Source organism: Sander lucioperca, chromosome 12 (assembly GCF_008315115.2).
Source record: "Sander lucioperca isolate FBNREF2018 chromosome 12, SLUC_FBN_1.2, whole genome shotgun sequence".
In the NCBI taxonomy this organism is placed as follows: Eukaryota; Metazoa; Chordata; class Actinopteri; order Perciformes; family Percidae; genus Sander; species Sander lucioperca.
This window is the reverse complement of record NC_050184.1, coordinates 5,796,740-5,824,553: the sequence shown is the minus strand read 5'-3', so window position 1 is coordinate 5,824,553 and position 27,814 is coordinate 5,796,740. Positions and strand designations below refer to the sequence as shown.

General features: G+C 39.6%; 4 protein-coding genes across 19 annotated transcripts; 1 reads left to right on the top strand and 3 right to left on the bottom strand.

The window, feature by feature from the left end:
- Positions 1-46: 46 nt before the first annotated feature.
- Positions 47-5,465, top strand: si:ch211-150o23.3. Of its 5 annotated transcripts, none has more exons than XR_004899118.1 (8): positions 47-240; positions 1,100-1,138; positions 1,214-1,522; positions 1,887-2,192; positions 4,124-4,334; positions 4,496-4,645; positions 4,958-5,030; positions 5,198-5,465. XR_004899118.1 is itself a non-coding variant. In XM_036008591.1 (8 exons), the coding sequence occupies exons 1-7, from the start codon at positions 96-98 to the stop codon at positions 4,999-5,001; spliced, it is 1,308 nt and encodes a 435-aa protein (XP_035864484.1). In that variant the 5' UTR covers positions 47-95; the 3' UTR covers positions 5,002-5,030; positions 5,198-5,465. The 5 variants fall into 5 exon arrangements, 3 of the variants coding, with proteins under 3 accessions (XP_035864484.1, XP_035864483.1, XP_035864485.1); XR_004899119.1 differs by having other exon boundaries at positions 5,195-5,465; XM_036008591.1 differs by having other exon boundaries at positions 4,020-4,334.
- Positions 5,466-14,020: 8,555 nt separating this feature from the next.
- Positions 14,021-17,229, bottom strand: LOC116040676 (uncharacterized protein DDB_G0290685-like). 10 transcript variants are annotated; one of them, XM_031286214.2, is made up of 7 exons: positions 17,148-17,229; positions 16,775-16,817; positions 14,937-16,682; positions 14,784-14,850; positions 14,611-14,680; positions 14,415-14,534; positions 14,021-14,314 (listed from the first exon to the last, which is right to left on the bottom strand). In XM_031286214.2, the coding sequence occupies exons 1-7, from the start codon at positions 17,151-17,153 to the stop codon at positions 14,198-14,200; spliced, it is 2,169 nt and encodes a 722-aa protein (XP_031142074.1). In that variant the 5' UTR covers positions 17,154-17,229; the 3' UTR covers positions 14,021-14,197. The 10 variants fall into 10 exon arrangements, with proteins under 10 accessions (XP_031142074.1, XP_035864482.1, XP_031142070.1 ...); XM_036008589.1 differs by having other exon boundaries at positions 14,611-14,677; XM_031286210.2 differs by having other exon boundaries at positions 14,021-14,534.
- A 117-nt stretch (positions 17,230-17,346) lies between these two features.
- On the bottom strand, positions 17,347-19,849 carry dnase1l1l (deoxyribonuclease I-like 1-like). 3 transcript variants are annotated; one of them, XM_031286222.2, is made up of 9 exons: positions 19,637-19,849; positions 19,372-19,425; positions 19,193-19,281; positions 19,000-19,089; positions 18,787-18,908; positions 18,202-18,314; positions 17,851-18,008; positions 17,603-17,699; positions 17,347-17,521 (listed from the first exon to the last, which is right to left on the bottom strand). In XM_031286222.2, exons 1-9 carry the CDS (start codon positions 19,685-19,687, stop codon positions 17,441-17,443), a joined length of 855 nt encoding a protein of 284 aa, XP_031142082.1. In that variant the 5' UTR covers positions 19,688-19,849; the 3' UTR covers positions 17,347-17,440. The 3 variants fall into 3 exon arrangements, with proteins under 3 accessions (XP_031142082.1, XP_031142080.1, XP_031142081.1); XM_031286220.2 differs by having other exon boundaries at positions 19,372-19,531; positions 19,637-19,825; XM_031286221.2 differs by having other exon boundaries at positions 19,000-19,086; positions 19,372-19,531; positions 19,637-19,811.
- Positions 19,850-20,674: 825 nt separating this feature from the next.
- LOC116040867 (TRAF3-interacting JNK-activating modulator) lies at positions 20,675-27,486 on the bottom strand. Its single transcript, XM_031286560.2, has 14 exons — positions 27,328-27,486; positions 26,166-26,621; positions 25,924-26,068; positions 25,695-25,812; positions 25,579-25,606; positions 25,433-25,462; positions 24,631-24,726; positions 23,831-23,902; positions 23,464-23,604; positions 23,182-23,319; positions 22,964-23,099; positions 22,722-22,867; positions 21,538-21,654; positions 20,675-21,306 (listed from the first exon to the last, which is right to left on the bottom strand). The coding sequence occupies exons 2-14, from the start codon at positions 26,586-26,588 to the stop codon at positions 21,106-21,108; spliced, it is 1,791 nt and encodes a 596-aa protein (XP_031142420.1). The 5' UTR covers positions 26,589-26,621; positions 27,328-27,486; the 3' UTR covers positions 20,675-21,105.
- Positions 27,487-27,814: the final 328 nt, after the last annotated feature.

Genomic DNA, 27,814 nt, shown 5'->3' with positions numbered 1-27,814 from the left:
TTCAGCACCGGGCTGACGTGTAATCTCCCTGATCCTTAACGTGAGGATGGCAGCCTGACGGTATGTCGTTTTCCTAACGTTATCCTGACAGTCTCATGGAGAAAAAATCATATTATGGTGACTGCCACCCGGACTCCTCAACATTCTCACTTTATCTATTCTCGAGACAAGAATTAATTGTTTGTCAAAGAGTTAGCATCGGTCAGCTCTCGATCATGTCTTTCACGTTACATCCGCACCGTAAGTGTCAGTTGGTTAACGTTTAAGTTGCTTAGCCGTTAGCTAATGTCTTGTGCGGTCACTAGCTAGCTTTCAACGGCTGTAAGCATCATCACTACGACAATGTGCCTCCTTCCCACCGCTCGTCTGATGGAAGGGTGAGGGGAACGATGGTGAGATTCCTCCATATCCTTTTAACAGGTGAGCAGCTAATAATGGTTAGCTAAGCTTGTTTGCCAGCTAACACTTAAGCAGGACCAGCTAACTTAGGTAACGTTAGCTTGGTTTGTGTGATTATGCAACGGGATAATAACTGGCAATTAACTTTAGTTAGCTAGCTAGCACATTGCATTGGTTAACGTTACTAACGTTAACGTCGCACGGTTGCTAGTTTGTTGGGTCTAACTAGCTAGCTAGCTAGCTAGCTACCTAGTTCAAAATAAAGCATTCTAACACAATAGCCCGTTATTAAATGTTTACCTCATGAAGGTTAAAATGTTCAGTGTTTGTTTTAGAGAGGTTTAACTATATGGTTATTTTGAAGACTGTAACGTTTGTGGTGCTGTTGAATTGTATTGTATCGCTAGTTCACCAAATGCTAACTGGAGTGAGCAAGGTATTATAAACATCTCAAACTACAGCCTCCAGAATGACCATAAAGTTGAATCAAACACCTCTCAAAACAGTTTTACCCGAAACTGAACAACCTAATAATTAATTGCAGGGATGTTGTATTAGACCATATTAGTTTGGCTAGTGTTAGGTGTGCCTAATAAAAAAGCAACTGAGTGTGAATAGCTGCTATTGTTGGCATTTTCAATGGATTTGAGTCTGTATTCACCTGATGATAATAATTTCATGTTTTGTAATTTCCTCACAGGCCTGTTAGGTGTTCTGTGGGATGGAGTTACAGCTTTTGGTAAGATATAAACCTGCTGCATCCATAGCTGTTTCCACACTTTCTGTCTCTAAGTATTTTTTCTCTGATCCACAGGTGGGGTCAGACTAGTTGATGGGGAGAACAAGTGTTCTGGCAGAGTTGAGGTACTCCTTCACAACCAGTGGGGGACTGTTTGCGACCATGGCTGGGACCCCCGAGAGGCTAATGTGGTGTGCCTGGAGCTGGGCTGTGGCTTAGCTGAATTTACCCCTCATGGTGCAGTATATGGTGCAGGCAGTGGACCGATCTGGCTGCGGCATGTCCAGTGCTCCGGACATGAGTCCAGTTTGACACGCTGTGCTGTTGACCTCCACAGTAACGCCTACTGCACCCATGAGAATGATGCAGTGGTGAAATGCTCAGGTGAGTCTCCACTCTGTTTAGGCATTTCATCTACCAAGGAGCAGTACCAGATGGACATATATGCATACAAATTCAAATACTCACTGCATACAATTTCCAGGATTCAAGTATTTCATATTTGAGTTGGTACATTAAACATACACTAAATCCTGTGTAGAGTAACCTAGACATTTATATCCTAAATATGATAATCTAGACAAATACCTGGAATAGACACACATTAGCTGGCGTGCCAGTTTGTAATTGATCCATTTAGTTTACTAGAAGGCTTATAGCATTTGCGGATTACTGCCACTGCCTTATTCACATTTTATGACTTCATGATATCATTTACATTTTGTGATTAACCTGTCTTTACTCACAGGTACCCTTTTAATGCCAACCCTCACCCTGCTGTCACCTCATACTGTGTTCTCTCCTGGCGAGGCTGTTCGCTTCAGCTGCAGTGTCCTGCAGGGTCACCTCAGTGACTTTCACCTGTACAAGCATGGAGTGTCTACACCACTGGTTACACAGAGGGCAGACCAGACCCAGAAAAAAGCGGAGTTGACACTGTCCGACATAGAGACTTTCCACCAGGGCAGCTACAGTTGTCAGTACAGGATCAAGAGTGGCTTTCCTTCTCAGCTGCTCAGCTCTCCACCCAGCAACTCCATCAACATCATTGTTGGTGCGTCATATAATCACACTGTCTAATCAATATAAGACTGTAAGTCTGTTGTACCAATGGCCATTACCATAGCACATTGTTTTTGTTGCACAACAAAACAATGTGCTATGGTAATGGCCATTGGTAAACATAAAACGTCTTTATATAGACTGCACAGTCTATATAAAGACGTTTTATTTTCTGCCCAAGTAAACCTTATGGGTGTGACCAAATTAGATTTTGATTTCTCTTAAGTCCCTCACCTTGAATTAGGTTTTTTTTCCACATTTGTTTACTCCCAACTTAATAAGATGTGTAATATATAGGGATGCACCGAATATTCGGCCACCGAAAATACCAAAATACTTTTATCACCGAAACAATACGGTCGAAATGTTGTGATGACGCAAACAGAAACCGCGACCTGTGAGATCTATTCGGATCCTCTGCACTTCATCGCGACTGTACTTGATCCGCGTTTATAAAGACCATTACTTGGATGCGGAAATAAAGCAGCGCGCTGAGAAATGATCCAGGCTGCGATAGATGCAGAGAACCCGTGTGGAGACGGAACAGCACACGGAGCAGCGCCCAGCGCAGGAAAAGGAGATCAGAGCGCAGAAAAAAAGACTCGTCTCTCTGCACCAGATGAGGGGCATGCTCCCTCGTTGTCTGATATGTTCAGTGAAATCCTGCAAGAAAGTGCCTATAATAATAATAATAATAATAATAATAATAATAGGTAAGCTATTCTGTTCTTAGGCTATTATATACTGTATGTGACTATCAGATTGTAACCATATTTCTGCTAGATATTTTTTTAATTTGATAAAAATGTTTATTTATGCACTGGCCCTATTTAAATACACTCTCTCAAATCTTTCTCAAATGTCAGGCAGATGACAAGCTCAACCGCTCAACAGCTAGATGGTTATCTGTCAGAAGTCCCCAGAAGTGATAACCCTCTTGCTTACTGGAGAAGTAATCACGGCCGCTTTCCTGACTGATTTTATTTTATACTGTGCATTGTTGCAATGTGCTAAATAAATATTTGCATACTTTGTAATTGATTTATTCTTTGAAACTTTAATATTAATTTATACAATTGCAATGCCTTGATTTTAGTAAAGTTAGTACACAGTCATAGCCATAAATGCAATGGTACTAATAATTGGCATAATTTCTTTCGGTGTTTCGGTTTTCGGTCTTGGTTTCCTCTTTTTCGGTTTTCGGTTTTGGCCAAGAATTTTCATTTCGGTGCATCCCTAGTAATATACAAGACAAACAAAAATAATAATCTAAGCACAAAAGGCAGTTTACCTTAAACCAGTTCCATTTGCTGAGGAACATTTGTGAGATGCAGTTGAAAGCTCCAAAAAGCGAGTTAAGTCTTTGAGAACCTTTTGGGTTTAGGTTATTTTGTCACACATTTTTATTTTCACTGCTATTATCGTTCTTTGTTTCATTTCAGCTGTTTTTCATATAATTGTCATGAATTAATTTTGATTTATTTCAGATTTCCATGTTCACAATTGGTATAGGCGATTACATTAAGCATTTAATGGCATTTTTTAATCAGATTTTTCTAGTTTGTTGTTAATGTGACTCTCACTGGTTATTAATTAGCAAACATCTGGAGTATAACTCCACTGAAAAGGCCATTTTATTTTAGAATATTTTATAAAAACATTTAAGGGTTAGAAGAAAAATGGTAGTTTTACGGTTCAGGCCCAAGTTGGGTTCAAACAAAATCCACATCTTTTCAAGAGAGGTAGGACTGTTTTTAGCCTGATCAAACCTTTGTATTCCCCGTAATAACTTATTGAATTCCTTTTTGACTGATCACAGTGGAACTCCTGACTCCACAACACTGGTACAACACGTCCACTGAGGCCCCGGCTGGTTCCGTCATTAAAGGCCACAGTTTTAACATCACCTGCTCCACCCCGCAGCAGTACCCTGGAGGTTCCTTCCAGCTGCGTCTGATCCGCTCCAACGGCACAGTGCGCCAGTCCCTGCCTGCCCTCACACCGTCCGTCACTTTCACTTTTCCCAACGCCCAGAGCTCCAACGAGGGCTACTACTACTGCCTGTATCGGGTCCAGCTGGGTGGGCGCACCTTTGTCTCCAGAGAAAGCCAACCCCTGCCAATAGCCATCAGAGGTGACACTGATAATAACAATCACTGATATTCTGTCGATATTCCTGACTTGTACAGCTTTTATGTGTTCCTCTTTTGCAACTGTACTTGTATCAGTAGATATAATCCCATCTATGAAAACCCATCATGTATGTAATTTACAGATAACTCCTCTCACCCTCAGACCCAGATCCAGTACTGAGTCCAATGGGGATCAGCTGGCTTGTGTCAGGCCTGACATTTGTCGTAGCTGTCATCGTTTTAATCACTGTGGCCAAGGTGCTGTGTAACAAGGAGAAGAAGCCCACTGAATTGGAGCGAGAGACCAGAACCTGCAAGTTCCTTTTTCCATCAGAGGCCTTTAACCCTTGTGTTGACTACGGGTCAAATTGACCCCGTTTTCAATTTTTGTTTTATATCAGAAAATATGGGACATAGAAATAAGCACTGAAAATGTGTAGAAGAAAAATGTAACAATTTAAAACGTTGGAAAAAGCAAAAAACAAACTGAAAAAAAGGCGTCAAGGTTGACAGGAAGACAACACAAGGGTTAAGCTTTTGACAGATGTGTTTTTTTTTTTTGTTTTTTTTTTTACAAAACATCCTGTTTGTGTACCCAGAGTAATAGATGTTCTTCTGTCTACAGGTGTGGACAACACTTATGTTGCCTTATCAATTAACAAGCTATGATGGAGTATGCAGGCAACAGATCACTAAAGGTATTGAAGGTCACAATCCTACAAAATAGTATTTGTACACCCTTTACCACACATAAGTGATCTTTTTTATAGGCACTGTGATATTTAATTTTTCATCTGTGTCCATGTTTTTAATTGTGCCACACTAGTGAATTACAGTGAAGCATTTTGTTTCATCTTTCAAGCAGAATCGTGAGTGAGTGGACCGTCGGAGGGCTCACACAGCATCCATCGTGGATTCAGGAGACATAACAGAACCAAACAGCTTGGTCCATCATCCACCACACCTTCGGAAAAGTTCAGTACAGTTTGGATGAGGCAGTTTTTACTGGACTCTAACGTAGACCTACATCATACCAAACTTCCGGCTAGTGTTACTGCTGGGAAACAATGGCTTTTAAGTCTTGTATTATGGTGAGATGTGAGCCATTGGCCACAGGAGACTGACAGTAAAAACTAAACTTAGCACATAAAGTAAGGACATTTGTGTTTGGTAGTTTATTTGTCTGTGGTAACAATGCTTTTTGACAATATTTCTATTATATAATCTTATACTGTTGGAAAGCTTGTTTAGGTCCCTTTCAAATGGTGTCCCATTTGTAAGGAACATGCATTTGTGGGATGAGCAGCAGCGCTGAGTATGTGGGTTGCGCCCATGAAAAATTTGCCAAATCTTCTCTGCCAATGCCAAACAGCTTATTCTGCCATTGACTCGTTTGGTGGATTGGATGATTGACGTTTGAAAAAACAAGACATATTGGCAATTTAACAATTTATTCATTTCACAAACAGGAGCCTCAGTAGCGTGTGGAAGAACCATACACAGCCACAACAGCCTGGCACCTCCTCCTCATGCTGGTCACCAGCCTGGTCACACACTGCTGTGGGATGGCATCCCATTCTTCAACCAGCATTTGTCGCAAGTCAGCCAACGTGGTTGTGTTGGTCACTCTGGCACGAACAGCACGCTCAAGCTGATCCCACAAGTGTTCAATGGGGTTGAGGTCAGGACTGCTGGCAGGCCATTCCCTCCTGTCCACTCCCACATTCTGGAGGTAGTCTCTGATAAACCCCGCCCTGTGGGGGCGAGCGTTGTCATCTTGGAGGATAGAGTTCAGTCCCAGACTGTGGAGATATGGGATTGCCACTGTTTGCAGAATCTCATCTCTATATCTCTCTGCATTGAGATTACCTCCAATGACGACAAGCCTCGTTTTTCCAGTGAGGGAGATGCCGCCCCACACCATCACACTGCCTCCACCAAAAGGTGTTACTCTATCGGTGCAGCAATCAGCATAGCGTTCTCCGCGTCTTCTCCACACTTTGACCCCACGATCCAACTGGCGTAGGCAGAATCATCCAATCCACCAAATGAGTCAATGGCAGAATAAGCTGTTTGGCATTGGCAGAGAAGATTTGGCAAATTTTTCATGGCCGCAACCCACATAATCAGCGCTGCTGCTCATTCCACAAATGCATGTTCCTTACAAATGGGGCACCATTTGTAAGGGAACTAAACAGGCTTTCCAACAGTATACGATTTATTGCTAAAAAGCATTGTTACCACAGAGAAATAATCTACCAAACACAAATTTCCTTGCTTTTTGTGCTAAGTTTATATCCAGTTCAAAGTCTGTAGTGGTCCCAGCTAGACTTCAGATTCACTCAGACTTGGCTACTGCCATGGTGCCAGATGTTTGGAGTGGAAAACGGCAACTAAACGCTAAACTGGGGAAACTGATGTGGGTCCCTCAGGTCGGTGTAAATGCAGTTTAAAAACAGTTTTGTATTTATTACCAGGTAACATTAATGATAGGCTCTACTAGCTTATGTACTCGCTTCTACGGATCAATGATCCTTAAGGATTAGAATGTTTTTGTATTTTAAATCTAACCCTACTATGCATCTTATGTAATTTTACAATATGTACATTACTGCACTAAAAGTTGGTAAATAGAAGCTGTAGTTGATTAAAATGCGGCTGTTGGAGATTCTGGGTTCAGTGTGTTTTGTTTGACAATATATACTGTATTTCTGCTTTGTTGCCCTTGAGTTAATTATGTGGCGCTTAAAATGTGTACATATACAAGCTCTTTAATATTTTTGAGTTATTTAACAGCAATACAAAACAAATCACATCAAACTCTACAGGATGTAAAGGTTGGATTATGTAGTACAAATGTGTGATATCTCTACTGAAAAAAGCACAAACGTAGCATTACAGCTCGTATAATCTGTTCAATTTCATATTTTTACATGAACTAAAACATTTGGTAACACTTTACTTGAAGGTATCTACATAAGAGCGACATGACAGTCATGAACCCTAACCATAAATTGTCATGACAAAAACCGAATGACACTAAAAGAAGTGTTATAATATAGTCAAACGTTTGACTTATGTTTGTGACACGTTCATGACAGTGTCATGTCACTCTTATTAAAGTGTAACTGAACTAAACACTGAAAACATCAACCCAATAATTTTATAAAACCACTGAGGCACTTGCATTACAGCTGGTCTGAAAACTGTCCCAACTGTACTATATTAGTTATTTCTGATAACTAACAAAAGGAAGTTATACTATTTTACCCCAAGATAATGTAAACTTTGTAGGTTGTAAGATTCTTTTGGTCAATCTTCATATTAACAATATACACAGAATCATAGACTTCCCCCTTATTAACAGGTACTGTAACACTGAAAAAAACAGATCTGGTGCCAATACCTTGGATACTGAACTGCAGATTGATTAATACACTGACATGAGTCCGGGTGTTTGGTTTTGAAATAAAGACATTCTGTCCCAAAAGTTAAGATCTGGTGAAATTTTACAAATTCTCTTGATGGAATCTCAAATTTATACAATGGTCTATGACGTTTAATGAGAGATTAGTTGTCCAATTCTGATGTGATTTTGATGAGATTGTGTGATCTTCCCATGCAGATTGATTCACTGTGAATTGTTGAGTCTTACAGTAGATAGGATTGGCTCAGGCTCACCACAGTACAACAGAAATGACTGGCATCTTGTTTGCAGTTTGTGATGCTTCATGTGCCAAACAAAACTCAGTCAACATAAAAATGTCTCTTTCTTAATATGAGACATCTTATGATAATATATCAAGATCTGTGTATATTTACTTTGCAACTGTGGCATAATTTTGGAGTGAGTTTTAAATGTAATTTCTTGACATATTTAGTACTGCAAGCCAAACACCGGTGGGTGCACTGTGCTGTGGAGAAGCTGTTGATGATGATCTCCAAAACTTCAACAGATCACACTGAAACGGTCCAGGTAACAGGAAGAAGGATTCTGTGTCATTTTGAGTGATATATCCCTTTAAAATGGTATCTATTCTAGCAGTGGTGCTGTCGTGAAGCTGGGTGAAAATTTAACCTACAAACAAAAGCAAGCCAATAAACTGCAATTATAAAGCAAAGAGATATTGCATAAAGCCCAAATCAGCTATGTCTAAAACAAAGGCATTAACCAAATCACATTCATTCCATGAAAATGCACAATAAAGTATAATATCCTTTTAAACTGAGCATGAATTAAAATCATAGAAAATCATTCTATTCCTTTGAGGGATTCATTTGTCTCCATACTGGAAAAAACTAAGTAGAGGAAGACTGCCACAGCCAGGAAGAACGCAAACTGAACCCACAATGGGATGAGGCGAGATGACTTTGGTGCCTTTGGAGCATCTTGAGATTTCATGGGTGTCGAGTTCAAATAGGAGTTTCTGTAAGCGTACGGCGTGTCGTACATGGCGGGCCTGAAAGGGAATTAAATGAAGTATGCTTCAGTACATAATTGAAATTCGCCATCACAAAGTAGCACTAAATGTGACCTTGTTTTGACCTTTAAGTCTGGTGTTATTGTTGGTTCAAACAACTGTAATGTTGGTTAAGCAACAATCAGGTGACAAGACTTATTGTTACCTTAAATCACAATTGAACATAACTGCGGTGCTGCCCCCCTATGGGATAATCAATGTCATCTTGACAGATCGTCAGCAAGACTATTGATAATCAATTGTTTAAACCATCGTAAATTTCATATCTTTCTGGTTCTGGACTGTTCGTCGGACAAAATAAGAAGTTGTCACCTTGGGCTCGAGGAAACTTGTGCTGGGCTTCCCGCCCCAGCCCCCGACAATTTTCTAGACTAAACAATTAATCGTTGTAATGCAAGTACTGGAAACAGCTATCAATGTGTTATTTAAATGCTCTGAGCAATATGACATTATGACTTCACGCTCATGAACACAGTGAGGCGGAAGAACGACTTCCTGAGTACCATACTAGATAATGATGCATTAATGTGTACCCAGTTTTACTGTTGCTGTAGTTGGTTGATATAACTATTTTATAAATATAAAACACTAAATCATATTTTATAAGCTCAAATTTTGTATGTAAAATCTTAATCTTTGAAGTAACCAGTAACTATAGCTTTCTAACAAATGCAGTGCCTCTGAACTGTAATGGAGTAGAAGCATGAAGTAGCATGAAATGGAAATAGTGAGTAAGGTACAAGTAGGGCTGGGCGATATGGAGAAAATCAAATATCACGACATTTTTGACCAAATACTTCAGTAATGATATTGCGACGACATGTAGGGTTGACAATTGGTGCTTTCACAAAATATTAACACAATGAGATTTGTGATAAATAATAATCAGTGATGTGGATATAATAACTAAGTGGGTAAAGGCAAATAAAAGAACAGCTAAAACAGTCTGGAAAGTTTAGAAAATGACATCCCTTTACTGTAATGCAGCCTGTAAAACCAGGAAAAGACAACACGTCATATTACGATATTACGAAAGCCAACATCTAAGACGATATCTAGTCTCATATCACGATATCAATATATTGCCCAGCCCTAGGTACAAGTACTGAAGTAAAAAAAAAAAAAAGTCACAAACAATTTAGCAAATTTTAACCTAAATAGATTGTAGGCTGATAACATCTAATGACGATATTTGACTTTGTATAAATACACTTACTCATCAACAAAATCCTTTCCTCTGTATTCAGGCTTTGACCTTAAGTAGCTTGAGTAGGATGTCCTGTAGAGAGTGACATAAAACAGTACATACAGTATGTGTATACTCCTCACCAACTGAGACAACAACAACTATAGCATAGGATTTATATAATTGTAACTTACTTATGTTCGAATTCTCTCTCACTCCACTCTGGTCTTGACCTCATGTAAGACCCACTAGACAGACAAGAAAAAAGTAATTACTAAATTATAGACTCATTTGTATTTGCTAATTTGATGTACTTAAATAGAAGAAAGACAATGCATGTTTGGAGCTAATAACAGGATTTGTAAGAGAACTGACCTGTCTCCTGCACCGTCACTCCTGACCTGCAAAATTGGAAGCAGTGATAAGTTTAACAACAGTGTTGGTACAAAAAATGCATACCTATATGCCCAACGGCTTTAACTGTCACTGCATTTAATTAACATTACGTTTAATTTATATTTGTATCTCTGGCCCTTCCATGGGACGCCCCTTCTTAAGAAAACAAATGAGTATTAAGTCCTATTTCATACACATTATGTGATTTTGGGGCAATATAAATGGAATTGACTTAATTATTTTGTTGTTAAAATCAGGCGACAAATATATCTCACACACTGGCCGCTCGACTACAAGGTCATTATTTTCAAAACCTGTCATTATTATTGGCCCTGAAATTAGCTATCATAGTCAAATGTCATTTAGATCTACTGTTGCTGTGGAGGAGCCCACAGCAACAGTAGATCTAAATGACATTTGACTATGATAGCTAATTTCAGGGCCAATAATAATGACAGGTTTTGAGATTGAGTTATTGATTTTCCCACTGTTGACACACAAAAGGCGATTCTTCGTCAAATATTTATCTTTATTTATTTATTTATTTATTAGGGGAGTAATGGGAAAAAAAAAAAAAAAACACACACACACACACACACACACAGATACTTACAGGTGTCCTGTATTCATAGGTGACTTCTTCCTCTAAAATTAAAACACAAACATCATGAAGTGCCAGTGTACATTTTAATTACACTATTACCCGCACATTTGCACTACTTAAGTAGCCTACACAAGTACTGTAATTGCTGTCCAAGTATATTTTGCTGCCCTTTACTCATCCAGTTAGCTAGCCTGGTTGACACCAGAACCTTCTCATTTGTAACTGAGAGTGGGTCTGGGGAACGTTCATTCGCAGCCCATTTCCAAATTGGATAGTCCTTCAACCAATCAGACCAACGATCCGGTTGACGTAGCAGCGACAGCGGCATCAACCATGGATGTATTAACGGGTTGCTGCGCTTCGGTGGTCGTCATGTTGAATGTAAACAAAAAGCTGCTTGCCGTCGCTGCGCTATCGTCATCGTGTAATGGGCTCTTGGCCAGACTGACTTGCAGAGCAAATCTCAAATTTTGCCGGAAGTTCGCCAGGGTTTTCCCAGGCTACCAGTTAGCGGTAAACCACTTGATCCACATGCTCTCTTGTTAGTTTAAACACAATAACAGTACATATGTTTCCAGTTTTTTTGCTTGGCTTTAGGCATTTTATTTTATCATATAACGAATACAACTTTAGAATTTGTTTGTAAGAATACAGTTATAATGGCTAAATATTACAGTTATAAATGTAGACTTACCACATTTTACACGTAAGACACATTTACTCGTCATGAGGAGTATAACGTTAATATCAAAACTAGAGGTGTGATGAGATTAAACGTGACGAGATTTCTTGTTGAGGTAAAAAGTGTCTCGCGATATCAGTACTGCGTGCAGTTCACTGTGGCGCTGTCTTGACAGACCACTCTCTTTCTCTGTTAAAATGAGTCGGGAAGCAGACAGCAAAACCTAACTTTACTTTTAATGATAATAATAAACAAAGACAAACGTTCTCCTACTTCCTTGTTTAGTGCTGCAATTAATAAAATGCAGAGGAGGAGAAAATAGCATCTGTCTTCACAAAAATCATCTGTTGAGTGTTTGATGGTAATTTATTTGTGCTTTACAACAAAATCAATGTTAAACAATAGTAAAATAAGCTTTATTTCTCTCTGTCTACTGTACAATGACAAATTCAAGTACAAAACATTTGGTCTCAACTACTGCCATGTTGTAATCTTGGTTCTCTGAGTGAAGAGACTATCTCTCCACATACATATGGTGTAAGTAACAGTGTAACTGTAGTTACAGGACAGAAGCCAGTCATTTGAGTTTATGGCAAAACCTTTCAGTGCTCGGTTTTCATTTTGTGACTTTCGATTGAATAAAGGACTATTTTTCCAGTCGTATTTCTTCGTTGAAGTTTTCTGTAAAATAGTGTTAAAATCTCGTCTCGATCTCGTGAGCTGGTACCCCTAATCAAAACTAACCTTGATGATCTTGTTTTTGGCTTGAGGCTTGAGCCTGTGGTAGCTGCATTATGGGAAGTGTAGTATCCTATGTTTTATTTAATTATTTAACCAGGTAGGTCCCATTAAGGTTATAAGGAACTAAAAGTCAGAATATCTTGGTTTATGTTGCTTCAGTTTTGACCATGCTTAAGACTGGGGCAACAATGTCCAATTTAATCCTCTGTTGAACATTTACACTTGTACCTGTAAACTCTGAGGCATGTAAAATGACATACTGTAAGTTCTGGCACACCTGTGGACTGTACATGTATTTATCAAAGTAAAGCTTGATGCTGTGCAGAGTGTAGATGTTAAATGAATATACAACAGTTACCTTCTTCTCTGTAGTAGGTTTTGTCAGGTGATGGTTTCCCTTTCTTCCCTTTGGCCATGGCCTCTTTTAGCTTCTTCTCATACAGACTTCTGGTGGAGTCTGGGTACAATGAAAGTCACACACAACTTATAGTTGAGACATAATGATCAGGTGTACACGGAAATTCAACAACTACTACTGGAGTAGTTAGTAACTTTACACAGGTAGGGGGAGGCCTGTGAAGTTAATTAGCTGGCGTGAACGTTGATTCAAAAATGGGCGCAAAGTAAACATTGAATCAGAGCCACTCACCGACAACAGGCCCGTGCTTTATCCCGTATTCATCCAGCAGGTCGCTAATGTCCTGCGCTGATTTACTTCTTAGCGAAGACATGTTTGCGACTTGATTTATATGTTTTTTGTGTGTGTTCTTGTTTCAGTTGAGCTGTTAGTTTCGGTGGCCAAAAACAGAGCAACAACTCCTCCCATCGATAACAAGCGGGAGCTCGTTTCGTCGCGCGGACAGTAGGGACGGTCCTCTGTGTGAAGTCGAACGGGAGTTTGGAAACATAGAGAGAGAGAGAGAGAGAGAGAGAGAGAGAGAGAGAGAGAGAGAGAGAGAGAGAGAGAGAGAGAGAGAGAGAGAGAGTAAACCCCGCCCTCCTTTGTTGACCCTAGTGTTGAAAACATTTGCGCCATCCGTCAATGGTACATCATTTCCGTTTTCCGTTTGACACATTCTTCTTCTTCAATGGTTTCTTATTTCTATTCTGTTTGTTTTTCTTCCAGAAATGAAGCAGCGCCACCAGCTGGCTAATGATATTAATATATGTTTACTAATGCTAATGCTAATGGTAAAGCTAATGCTCAAATTCATGTAACAAGACTGTTCTCTATTTGTCATATTATTCAATTGCGGAAGAAATATTCAGATCCTTTAGCCTACTTAAGTAAAAGTAGTGACACCAAAATGTAAATGTAACCCTTCATAACATATCAAAAATAATAAGAATAACTCATTAAGCCGAATGGCCCTTTTCAGAGTGTCTGTGTCGTATATTGTTTTGATTATTACTACTGAAGCATTAACATAACGCAAACAACAACTAACTTCAACCACTTTACATACTGTAGCATAGTTTAATCTGTAACAGTGTATTGTATCTTTTAAAGGGTTTGATTGTGTTTGTAAAAACTTTTATCTGCAAAGTATCATGGCTCAACAGCTGCTTGTGATTGATTTTAAGAAATACAAACAAGCCAGATTTTGACCCCCTTTTATGAAGCACAACATTGCATGTTACAGACAACAGAACACAACTATGAATGTTTAGCACTTTACATCGCATTTTTACATGGCAATATTGTCATTTTGGATTTTTCTTTTATCACTCGTAAGCATGTGAACAAGTTTTAAGGACCAAAATTAGGTTTTGACCTAAAAGAAAGACACGTGGCTGAGCCAGTCCGCTTGGTCTGTGGCAAACCAGAACATCAGCAGTCCTGTCAGTATCACCAGACCCATCTTCAGTGTCAGCTTCAGCATGTTGAAACACTGTGGGAACAAAGGACAGGACAGAGAGGTAAAAGCAACCAAACAATTCAGTAACAAATGAACAAAGTGAATGTTCAGTAAAGGCCAGTGAGTAAAGTACTTTGTGTTTCTTGGTACAAATGTGTGTGTTGCTGATATCTGGCACGTTCTCTGGTAGCTGAGTGTTCGGGGGATCACGAGCCGGTGTCAATTGCATGGTGTAGTCAAGCTCCCTCCATTCCTGGAGAAAGACAAAGCAGTTTAAAAAACCTAGCGTATGTGTTTTCATGTGTGTTCATATGTGTCCACATGCAAACCTCAGATGTTTCTGCAGAGCCGGGGTCCTCCTCCCCTTCTGTGGAGCTGCTGACTGAGTCTCTGTCACTGCTGAGAAACGAAGAAGCAGACGCAGTTGTTTTTCGTTTAGATCTGTCTAAGTTTGTAGTTGAAGAGGGAAAAAAAGTTGAATATATACTAGAAATCTGCTCACCTGTCAGTTTCATAGTGAATGACTTGAGACAATGGATCTGCACGAAACTGAACTTTTATCTGCCTCCCTATAAAAATGCACAAATGGAAACTGACGAGTTGTTTGAAAATGTTATTCCATATAAAGATTATGCCATTCATCATCTTCACTTACCTTCTCTTTCATTCTCCTCGTCGCTGTCATCATAAAACTCATAGAAAGCCTTGATTCTCTCTTGCTCTTGTTCCCAGTTTCTCTCCTCTTCATACTCGTCGTCTCCCAACTGTCCCAGCTCGTAGATCCTAGAGGCTTCAGGTTCAGTGTTGAAGAAGAAACTATCATCCAGGGATCCCTGGTTAGAGGGGCTTGTTGTTGTTGAGTAGCTGTTGACGTCTTCTGGAGGACGCTGAGTCACATCTGAAGGCAGTGTTTCCGCTTTGTCTGTGTCCTCTGTGGTTAACAGGTCTTCAGACCGAAGGGTATCAGTTGTCAACACGTCTATATTCCAATTTATGTCAAAATCAACCGGATTCACTCTGTTGTCGTCGTCATCATCGTCAGGAAACGCTGCACTGCTCCCGCCGCGAGTCTCCACCCGTTGCTTGCTGCTTTCAAGATCTTGTCTACTATCAATGATTTCCTCATTGCTGCTCTTTTCTTGGTCGTCATCATCACTGGAGATGTAGGAATCACTCTCACCTGTCTCACCTCCATCATCAACCCCTGTTACAGCTGCATCGCCCGATACGTTCTCCACAATCTCTTTTTCTCCAGCTGCCACATCCAAGCTCCTGAACTCATCAGCATCCCCCTCTAAATCTCTGCTGTACAGATACCCGTCTCCCTCCTCATCAGTGTCCTCAGCTTTTCCCATCCCTGTTGCATGTGTCACACCTCTTTCCAGACAGGTGTTCGGCTTTGCAATTGAACCGCTTTCGAATGCACAAGCCAAGGCGTTCAACTGGTGATTACTCTCTTGATTTTTTGCTCCATCTTCTACATATTCACAAGAAGACAAGTCTGAGGGATAATCTGCAAAGCTCTCACCTGCGTCTTGGTGCTCGTCCCCTGAGAAATCCTTCATTCTCTCTCCATAATCCTCACTATCAACTTCAGCAATAAGATCCTGCAGATTTTGCACTGATATTTCTGGAAACTCCAAACTGGCTTTCCCCGGGCCATCTCTGCAAGGACTTTCAAGCTTCTGCTCAAAGCACAGAGCGAGAACATTTTCTTCTTGTTCGATTCTCATGCCCTCACACTCAGAATCACACACGTCCTCTTCCTTATTTTCTTCTTCCCTCTCTTGCTTATCCTCTTCAATCCCGTCACCTTTTATCATCATCTCACTGCCACATTTAGGGACTCTCTCAAAATAGGACTCCTCCTCATCACTCTCACTCTCACCTTGCTCCTCATTTCTAACTTGAGGGTTTTCAGCACCCTCCGGGGCCAGAGGTGGTCCCTCAGCAAAGACCCTGTCCTCTTTATTACCATTGCAAAACTCGTCACTGCAGTGAACCAACCTCAGCAAATCCCCTGGTTTTTCTCCTGTTCCCATATCCTCTTCCTCATTCTCTTCATCTTCTCCAGAGACAGAGCCTTCCTGGTCAGACTCTGAGCTTGTGTAATCCTCCACCAGTGTTTTGGCCATGCTCATTAACCCTGCACCTTCAAAATCCTCCTCATCGCTTTTATCATCACACTGCTTTTCATCAACATTTTCAGCCACATATGTATCTTTAGTTTTCATGCCAGACAAAACTGCAGTTGGACCAGTTGCTTCCTGTTGCAGAGCTTCGTCTTCCTTTGTAAGTAAGTTTTCGTGAGAGATGTCTGTTTTGTCTTCCTCACATTTTTCATCAAAATTTAAATTCTCAAAGTCCAAATCTCCATCAGGGAATGATGGAACAGATGTTTCTGTAACAACACCATCATTTGAAAATGAAATACTGCTAGTAAATAGTAAAAGAAAGAAAAAAGTAATAAATACAACAAGACATATTTCTTACCTGAAAAAGCATCACTGAGTAGATCTGCAAAACTTTGTTCCATCTTTTCAAAGAGGGAAAACAGTAGTTTATATAGCAGTAGTTATATCAAGACAAACATTACTGCATTGCCACAGATAATCTCTTCTCAGAAAGGAAGAGAGCGCAAAGTAGCTCTCATCTGTTGTTGCTGCAAGTGGCTTCCTGTCAAACAGACTGTGCATAAATTACACATCAAAACTAATATATTTGGTTAAATATATAACTACAAATGTCAACATTATGTAAGCCTTACCATAAAACTGAAGATAATCACGTGTAAAAAAAAAAGTCTCTCTGAAAAGTAAAATCCCAAAAGTAATGTTTTGTGTTTTGTGTTGCTGCAGGAACTCACCTTCATGAGCTCATGAAATTATGTCAGCTTTGATGTGGTTCAGGTTTTCCGATGCACAATATAAACTCCAGCAGCCAAACATGCAGTTCCTTCATGCTGAAACAACTCTTGTTTATTGGTGTCTTATGTAACTGAGATAAGTGCAGTGCCACTTTGATGATGAGTTAGAGTCGTTATAAAAGAACAATTGTTATCAGTGAATATTCTGTTGGGAATTTTGATTTTATTTTGACAACTAAAATCCAGTAAAAGTACAGTTAAAATCAAGACATCCTGGTTTGTTGATGGTTGTCCTACAGCTCATTGCGTAGGAGGTAGCGGTGATTGGGCTTCAGGTCAACTTCAACAGGAAAATGATCACTCACCTCAAGAGCCTAAAAATGAAGAACAGGATTAATGTTAATTATAAGTATATATATCTGAACTAAAGAAAGGTATAGTTTTAACATGTCTACCTCCTCCTCTGTTAAATGGAAATTCTCTTTAAAGTTGAATGGTTGAGCTGAACCTGGCACTATACTGGAAATAATCTCACGTCCATGGACAATGATCCTGTTTGAAAATGTAAAAAAAAAAACATATTGTAAGGCATTACCCTGCAGCAGAAAGCACTTATAATAAGCATATCATTATAGAGAGTATACATGCAAAGTAATTGTTGAGTACTACTTCTATGCCTTTTCAGTATTCAGTAGTCACAGACCTGTCATAGGCACAGTGCGTCTTCTCACGGACAGTAGTGTCTTGCTCATCTCCAATTAGCCAGCGAAATTTGGGGTCGCTCCTCAAGCGCACAGCTCTCCAGCCCTTGATGGTGACGTAGCTGCAGCCGGCATTGAGGTCCCCTAAGATTATTACATTCTGGATGAATGAAAAGAAGCAAAAAGTTCAACAGATTGAAATTACTCTTAAATCTCATCATAGGCTACGTGAAAGAGAGAAACCAATATGAGGCGGCTAAGCTGAGGAACTCTGACCAAGATATACATAGATACAAAAATGACCAAAATTAGTTTAAGGATGAGGATGATGATGATGATGCGGTTTAACCTACATCAGTCTTCCACATCTTGTAAATTCCTTTGAAGACAGAATACAGTTCGTTAATCTCCTTCATCGCATTTCTGGGGCAAGTGTGCTGTCCAATAAGGACAATATCCTTCACCACTGCAAAAAAAACAAAACAACATTATGATACATTTTCAATGAATGTGTTCACATGCAGACTTCAGTCTTTTCCTGGTTTTGATCTTATTCAGGATACGGTGTTCACATGGAACACAGAGAAACCTGATTATTAATAGCCCTGTATACACAATTATGATATTATCCAGGTTTCCGATGTCTGTGCAAGTGCAGGCCTCTCTTTTGTTCCTCCAAATCCAGTAAATCAGTTATTTCAACTGTTATTGTTACCTCAATCATGGAGGATGAACCCAGCTTGTTTACTGGCTGCCTGCACTCTGCTGCATTTGTCATTCTGCGTGATTTAGCTTTTTCCTCGGATCATCAGTAGTGACAGAGAATGATTAGAAACCCGGAACCAGGAAAAGAAAGTCTATTTTCGTGAAGCTGGTGTGTACTAATGTGCAATTTCTTTTCCTGTATCATTCTAAAGATGCATTTTGTTTTATCGTACATGTCGTAGGGGAGTGAAAGCGAACAATGAAAGGCTCTCTGGAGAAAACATCTGTTTCATTTGTCCCTTCTCCTTCTAGTTTAGGATACTGATAATGCTCTTTGACTGTCAGCACATTGTTCCTGGAGAAGATAAGAGAGGAAAAAGACAACATTAAGAATGTCACGTTAAACTGACCATCAACAGCATCGGTTTGTGTTTCATAGGAGTTACCTATAAATGTAGACATACTGCTCCTTGTAGGTCTTCCTCCCCAGCCTTTCACTCTCCACATAGGAGTATGAGTTGGATTTGTCAAATCTGCTGACAACAACATCAATGAGGTACGTTTAAAGTTGAAGGTGTTACAGAGGCCTCACCAGATTTTTATTAAATCAGCAGTTTTTGAACCAAAGAAAGCTTGTACCTATTAAGATCCTTAACCAAAGCTTGTATTGCTGCTCCTTTGGAGTCTCGGACCTCCTGAATGAGACACAAGTCACACCGAGAAAGAATCTTGGGAGCAAAAGAAAGGAAAAAAATCAATCAGTTGTCTAGTTTTGTGTGGATGTTGCTTTAGTTGTTATGCACGGCACAGTAAAATACCTTTAGGAGAATTTCCATGACCTTCTTGTTGTTTGCCTTTGATTCACCAAAGCTCTGGACATTGAAAGCGCAGATTTTCAGGGAAGATGTGACGTTCAACACACACAACCCCACAACAAACAGCAGAACTGCAGTCCTCATCTTGCAGAGGGTTGTCACTCTGTATGTAAAACAAACTCTGTTTGGCAAGATCCTCTTAGTCATATTGTGAAATATTTTGCAAAAACTCTCTTCACTCATCTGCACACACTTTGCAGCTTCTTACCTTCAGTGGCAGTTTCACCAGGAGATTGACCTCAGTCCAGCAAAGATCCATCTCTTCAATGACCGGTGGTGTATTTGGGGGAACATGCAGGTAAACGTAGGTGAAAGATCTGTGTGGTAGATGTGCTGCGTCAGTGCCTGTTGAGAATGGAGCTTTATCTGGAACAGTTAAAACCACTGAATACAATGAACAATAGTGTGTTTTGTCTTTGAGTTTGAGTGTAATCGGACAATAGACGGTGTCGTCTGTCAGTTCATGAACATTTGTGTAGAACTTTATTATTCTGTCATTTTAGCATTGACATGAGCAGCTGGTAGTTACCACACAGTGCCATCACATAACTGACACAATTAATGCTGAACACTGGCACAGTCTTAACTGTGATGGGGACGATTCTACCTCTGATACAGTATTTGCAGTGACAATCATTTGTATTTCTACCTAGAATACTAAACCGTTTTTGCTCTGTATTTTGTTTGTAGACAAAATTATTTATTTTCTTCCTATCATGTACTTTATGATCTAATATAGGAGTAATATGGCCATAACCAAAATAAAAGATATTCTGTATTAAAATAATCTATACTTATATAATTTCATTTTAATTTAATTGTATATCTGTCTTATTTTTGGCATTATTGCTGTTATAATTTAAAATTCAATAAAATCAGATGAAATAGAGACAAATCTTCTATAGTAACTCTGCTCATGAAATATGTTGCAAATGCAACACATTTCTTATCTTACATATCTTATCTTACATATTCGTTATCTTGTTTAAATGCAATAACAAACATTTTATGCACTGGTGAAATGTGATGAAATACATTTATTCAAGTACTGTACTCATGTACAATTTTATATTTTTATATAGTAGTTAAAAATTTTAAGACAGTGTAGGAGTCATACAGACTTTAGGTAAGTATGGATGAGTCCAGTGGTACACAGGAACTTTTAGTCTCTAAGTAGGATGAGATTTTATCCAAAGGAGAGTAAATGTTGGTCAGTGGATGATGATTTGTTTAAGATGCACAAGGATAAAACCAAGAAACTGTCCACTCTGACCAACTTAAGTGAAGTCCCTTCTTTACAATGTCTTCACTATGGAGAGCTCACGTATCTCCCATTAAACTTAACCCAATGCACCATTAACTCCAGACTCTAACCAATGTCACTTTATTTGATTTCAACTCACCAACATTAAAAATATTTTTCAAGAAAACTACACAAACAGTAACTTTTTTTATAATCACTATTTCTTTATATCTTATCATGTAAAACACGATTGTTTCTGGAAGTGTTCACTTGTATTTGAACTTTCTGCAAACATCCTACACATGTCAACACAACATTTTCACACACACTTTGAGTTCCAAGTCTAAAACTGAATGAAATACAAAAATATCAACAAACTACATCCTAGAAAAGCTACAAAACAACAAAAAATATGTTCCTGAGCAGTGACATTATCATATCGGTCTAAAACAGCCTGAGTGTTGAGGAGAGGCCATGTCCATGAGATAGTCTTCAATGCGTGTTTCTATGTCTGAGTACAGGTCTTCAACTTGCTCCCTGAAAGGAGGATGCCACAGCCACAACATGGCAACCCCTGCCACAGCAAGGAGAAGAAGGAAGAACAGACACATCTTCCACCAGGAGCCACACTGTGTCTAAATAAAGAGGGAAGAAATGTCAAAGTTATATATAGTACTGTACATATAAGCAAGGAATCATAGTCATTGTTGCTGATGTTGTGTTGTAGCTGATTTGGTCACTGAAGCAAAATAAATTGGTACAGAAAATGTGACAATGACAATGTAAGCGCAAATCAGAGCATTTGAGTGTAGCAAGGACACACACACACACACACACACACACACACACACACACACACAGCTCACCGGTCTCTTGCGGCGGTGGCTGAGTTGCCGGAGCTCGTCCCTGCACTGCGACAGCCGGGCCTGGCTGGACTGACACTCCTGCTCCATGGCATGCAGCTCTGTCTGCAACTCCTTGCACTGTGGTTGGAATTATATACTGAAATTTATTATACTTTTATTGTTTTGGCGCTTCAGATCTCTAGAGACAGCAGCAACCCTTTCTCCACCTTGTCTGAGATGTCTTTGTGCCAGTCACACACGCACACACGCACACACGCACACACGCACACACGCACACACACACACACACACACACACACACACACACACACACACACACACACACACACAATGCAGGTGATCTTTAAAGATATGTGTGTAAAGCCACAGATGGCAAAATGTATCTTTATTTCTAAAATGTTTTCCATGAAAGAGGGCAAGTAATATGAAATGTGTTGTAGAATTTTTTTAAAATTCTTTTTGGGGTATTTTAGGCCTTTATTTATATAGGACAGCTGAAGACATGAAAAGGGAGAGAGGGAGGAATGACAGGAGTCGAGGAGTAAAACTCCATATATGGGCACCTGCTCTAGCAGGTGAGCTACCCAGGCGCCCAAGAGCTAAAATTCTTGACTTGAAGAAGTTTCAGGAGGCTTTAATGATTTATGTAGAAGCATGTAATGTATCTCGATTGAAGATAATTAGGAGTAAGCAGTACAATTTAACCACAGTGTAGTGTCATGGAGTGCCATCCCAACTCTGAGGATTTCTGCTGGAGGTGTTAATTTTAGCTGTTTAACAAATACAAGCTTTCTCTAACCTTCAATGCAAACAAAGATATTACTGGTGCCGTAAACACATATGCTTACCTAAATCATGAACCCAAGATTTGTGTGTTTGTGTGTGTGTGTGTGTGTGTGTGTGTGTGGGTGGCGTTATCTAATTCCGGGGACCTTGGGAGACAGACACACAGGCCCAAGCATTTTGAGAGTTAGACCAGAGTTAACCTACGGCCCGGCCTACAAGTGTTTATAAAATTAACATGTTGGGCTTTAACCTGTGACTTGAATGTGACCTAGTGTACTACTAGTCTCAATTTAGCAGCAAAGACTTAACTGTAATTATCACCAGTGTGGCAGTTTGAAAGCAAACAAAACACAAAGCTTGTGAATGTGCTGCAGTACACTGTGATATTTCTACTTTACCTCTCTCTCTTTGAGTCGGAGTTTCTCCTGAGTGTGACGGAGCTGCTCCTCCACCTGAGAGTCCTTCCTTGCCGTCATTTGTGGCTCTGCTTCCTCTGATGTCAGACGCCCCTGCATCATTAAGTCCTGGCTCTCATTGCTGCAATCTAGTAAACAGAAAGCAGTTTAAATAAAGGATCCATGTTGTATTTGAAATCTTACAAATATTATAACAACATAACTCTGAGGTCTAAGTGTCTTGCCTCTGAGGTTCTGGATTTCCTCTCTTAAAATCTGGTTGTCCTCTTCCAGAACACACATGTTGTACTGTAGCTCCTTCTTCTCTTGCCTCAATGAAACCACCTCCTCCCTCAGCTCGGTCTCTCTGCCTCTGGACAGCTGCACAGGACACAAATGTTTTTCACAACCATTTACATTGAATCTTCTGGCCATCCACGTGGTCCAACTGTCTATACCGTACCTCCACATGGCTGTGCAGCTGTTGCAGCTGGTCATTACTGAGGTGTTGGTTCTCCCTAAGCTGTCCAGAGCTCAGCTTCAGCTGCTCAAAAAGGCTCTGCCACCTCTGTGCCTCTGCCTTTGCTGTAATTAGTGCTTCCTGCTGGCAAAAAATACAAAGTACCTTAGAAATCCAGCTGCAATATGTCAACAGAACACATTTATCACCAGAAAACTGAAATAAGTTAGTGACATTGATGTGTCTTTCAGCATAGTCAAAAGTTAGTTAAAAGCTATATTTGACCTGCATTGTCTCAGCTTTGCTGAGCGCTTCAGTTTTCTCTTGTGTGACCTTCTGCAGGGCGACCAGGACCCTCTCCTCATACACCAGTTTCTGCTTCTCCATCTGTATCACCAGCTTCTTCACTCCATCCTTGGGAAACTTCTGTAAGGACACAACACCGCTGAGTTAAACCTACAGACACTTACAGGATGAGAAGCAAACCAAAACCATGAAGGAGACACACTGCACTATCACTGCACTATCACTGCATGACATAGTGAAAGTGTAAAGCAAGTTGGCTGTTTGACAAAATGTTTGGGTTGTTGCATAGAAATAATATTTAAAAGAAAAACATTAAAAACACTTAACCACCAGCTGCTTTTCTTACCTGCAGGCAGACTTGCAGCTGCGCCTCCAGAGCCTTGATCTTGTTTCTCAGCAGGTCTTCACTGCAGCGAGCCTGTGTGGGTTAGAAAGGAAATGACTGGCTGTCACGCTGTAGCCTGCAGATGGAAAATTAATGGTTCATCTACCAGAGTCTGTGACAGCATGTTCTTTCACTGTCTGCACTCACTGGTGCACAAAGCCTCAAGAAAGATAACAATATCTGCGTGTTCTGCAGCACTACACTGCTATGAGTGTGAAGAAAATGTATAAGATAACAATTTGCCTGAGAATGACATACCTGAGTGAGAATGAAAAAGCATAAATTATTTAAACTATTATTTAAACTACATCATCTTCTAGATCCACAACTTTTCAAACTTAAATTAAAAAAAATCAACAAAACAAAAAGGGAAACACCAATATTTCCCCTCCATTCATTACAGCCAGAGTAGCCAAAAGAGACCTAATGAGGATGCATAGCACCTATAATAGCTGCTGACTGTCACGCCCTTCCTGTAGAAGAATGACAGCTTGCACTCGTCCTATGCAGTATGGGCTAGAGCGGAAGCAGGAAGCTCCAAACCACAGACTGCATAGGCCTTCCTGAGGTAGCAGCTGCCATACACTGCTGTGCACACAACTGTGACAAAGACATTTTCAGTGTAATATCAACCAGGGAACCAAAGAAACAACATGCCCTTATAAACAAGAGATATGTGTTTGGTATTTGGAGACTGTAACTGTGAAACACTGGCGGTGTGCTCGATGATAGCCTGTGTGCATTCTGATGGAGAGTCTTACCATCCATATTTTGTTAGAGGAGTTCATGAGGTTTGATGTGCTCTCCTGGAGGGCTGCCAGCTTCTTCTTCATGGCCTCCTCTCTCCACAGGGCCTCCTGGCAGAAAACACACAGCAGATGAGAGAGAGCTACAACAACATGCAAATACTAAGCCACCATCTTCTGTTCAGGTTTTAACCTTATATTTAAATTATTGGTCACCACATCAGTGGTTATCTCATGTAGTCCGTGAAAATAAAACTAATAGTTTTCTGTTTTTGTCCTAAAACATTGAAAGGCAGACAATTAACGTCACACAGTATGGTGTTTACTGTAGCTTCAGGAGATATAAACAAACTACAGAAGAGTCATTCAGTCAAACTTATTTCAGTTACTGTAAGTTAAATCAAGCTAACATTAGCCACCATTAGCTAACCTTCCAGGCCATACAGTAGCTTCAAACAAAAAAAAAAACTATCTGTTGCTTATTAACAGCCACTGTAGCCACAAGTGACAAGTATTGGATGATAGTAAATTATAAAATATAGTGTAACAGAAGCACAAGAAGGGAAAAGTCACAAACTTATTTCAGTAATGTCAGTTTGCTAACATTAGTCACCATAAGTCAGCATAAGCTACAGGTCATACCAGAACAAATGAGGCTGTATCAGTAAAATTCTTAAGTGTGTTTAACTGAGAAAGGGTAAGTTATATAGATGAATTTAACTTTTCATTTATTATAGGAAGAATGTGTTATTTCATCTGTCAAAGTGACTTAAAGAAGACACCAACAGCAGGATTACTTAAGGAAATAATAGTTTACCTGCAAGTAGTCAGTTAACTTCTGAAGATCCTATTATGTGAGAGATAATAGACATTAAAACAGTTACATTTCATTAAATCTTATTTGTTCTAATATGCAATTTAGATTTAAAATCCCAGTGAATAAAGCAACAGTTTGAAACTTACTGACTCCTTGACAGTGACAAGACCAGACCTGCACAGAAGAAAATATCTCATTATAGAAATATAAAACTGATCACAGCTGCATCTGACATCAAATCTGAGTTTTAAATTCAACTCACTCCGTCTGCACACTGGTCTCTTGCAGTATCTTTTTTTTGAGAATATTTTCAGTTTGAATGGAGAGTTTCTGGTGAATCTTTTCTGTTTGGATGAATGTTTTGATGCTTGTCTTTTGAGCTTTGAGAAAAAAGTAAAAAAAAACAAACAAACAAAAAACAGCATTATAAGTATGAAAAATAATTTGACAGTCTCTGGTCAAAATGTTATGCAACGAGGCAAGCTATTTACCATTCATACTATTCTCTCTTTTATCTGAGCTTTTCATCCTGTGCTGGTTCGATTCCTTTATCGCTTGTGTGGAGGTAGATGCTTGCTTTCTTGCATGGCCTTTCTCTTGTCTCATCAGTGTTGCCTGTTCTGACCATAATGAAGCCTGAGGAAATGAGGAGAGAGAAGAAGATGCAGATGTTATTCGCTGTGGACGTGGAAAGATGAAACATACAATAATACTAACGCCAAAGTATATTTACCCAGTTGCTGGTGCTTGGACCATCACTTATGCTGCTATTTGGTGTTAAAATCATCATTGGATGCCTCCCGTTAGCGGTGGGAGTATTTTGAATATTTGTATGCAATGCCTCTGACTTGCTGATTGAACTGTGATGTTTCATTGAAAATGTCTTTGGTGAAGGTTTTCTCCTGGAAGAATAGTTTGTAGTATTCAAACCACATGGCTCTGGGCTCACTGATCTCCTCCTCAGAAACTCAAGATGCCTCTTTTCCTTCAGTTCATTCTTTATCAGTCTTGTGTCAAACTCTCTCGTAGGGCTGCGACATGATGTCACGTTGTTACGTCCTCGCAGGTGTTCACGTTTTTCTGCTCTAATGTCCACTAATTGGTCAAAGTGTTTCACTGGGGAGAGCTGTATTCCAGTGATTGCCAGGGCGTCCATGGCAGCTCCTCTGGCTGTTACCGTGCCTCGAGCCTACAGCGAAAATGTATCAGGAGATTGATTATAACTATTTCTAATGATGAAATATATAGTATGTAAACCATTGATTTGGAATATAAACACAATTTATTGATGTGTATGAAATGTTATAGTTAGCTGAAAAATATGAAGTGATGCAGGTGCAGATATATACTGTATATTTAAAACATATAACTGTATTTAACAGTTCAGTTTTATTTTTTCATTTTCATAGAAAACACTTGAAATATGCCCTAAAACTTGGGTGTTATAAATTTGTATTTCTCAAACACTTCTGATAGTTTAATGTCTAGAGACTTTTACCTAAACAAAGGAAAATAATGTATAATAAAATAAAGCAAAATGCATAGCCTTAACAGTATCTTTTAAATTAAATTTAGGATCCTCTGTGTTGCACAGAAATGCATTTTCTTTGTGAACCATGTGGGTCAGTTGTAATAGAAGCAGCAGTAGTAGTAGTAGTAGCAGCTTATATAGTTTACTATTTTTAGTAGTAGTAATTGTACATGTAATGTAGAAGTTTAGAAGTTGCAGTGGTTGTATTGTTGTTGCATTTTGTCAGAAAGCTCCTTTAACACTGAGTATCAGAGTTGTCAAAGACAGACTATAGGCCCTGGCAAGTGTTGATTGAGGCTGTGGAGGGAAGATAATGCAAAGATAAAATGTTGCTTAATAAGCAGAAACCCATGATGGATCTTACCTACAACGCCATCTCATTCAGTAGGAAAAAGTCTTCATGAGGTGATTAAGAAGTCATCCATTTTCTCACTCTTCTGAAATAGTGTACGGGGGTTTTGTCTGTCTTTCACATGTAGCTGTTTCTGTTGAGCATAATTTTTACAGGAAGTGAAGTGAACCACAGCGTCATATGTTCCTCTATCTCACCAGCCACTTGCATCAAACTGATGCCATACACGGGTGGGCCCCAAGATTACACACAGACCCAGACAGGCTGGGATAAAACACACCACATGGGAGAGAGCTGTGCGGTGTGTGTGGTTGCCTCTCTTCTTTTTTTTTTTTTTAATAACCGCAGTCTCATTTTTCATTAAAATAGGTTAAATACTCTGATCTGATGAAGCAGTAAATGACATCAGCTTCATCATTTGCTGGTGGTGTTTATGCCTGTGTACCGGTATGTGTTATTTGCATTAAACTGACTGACTTCATATGTTAGCCTATATTTT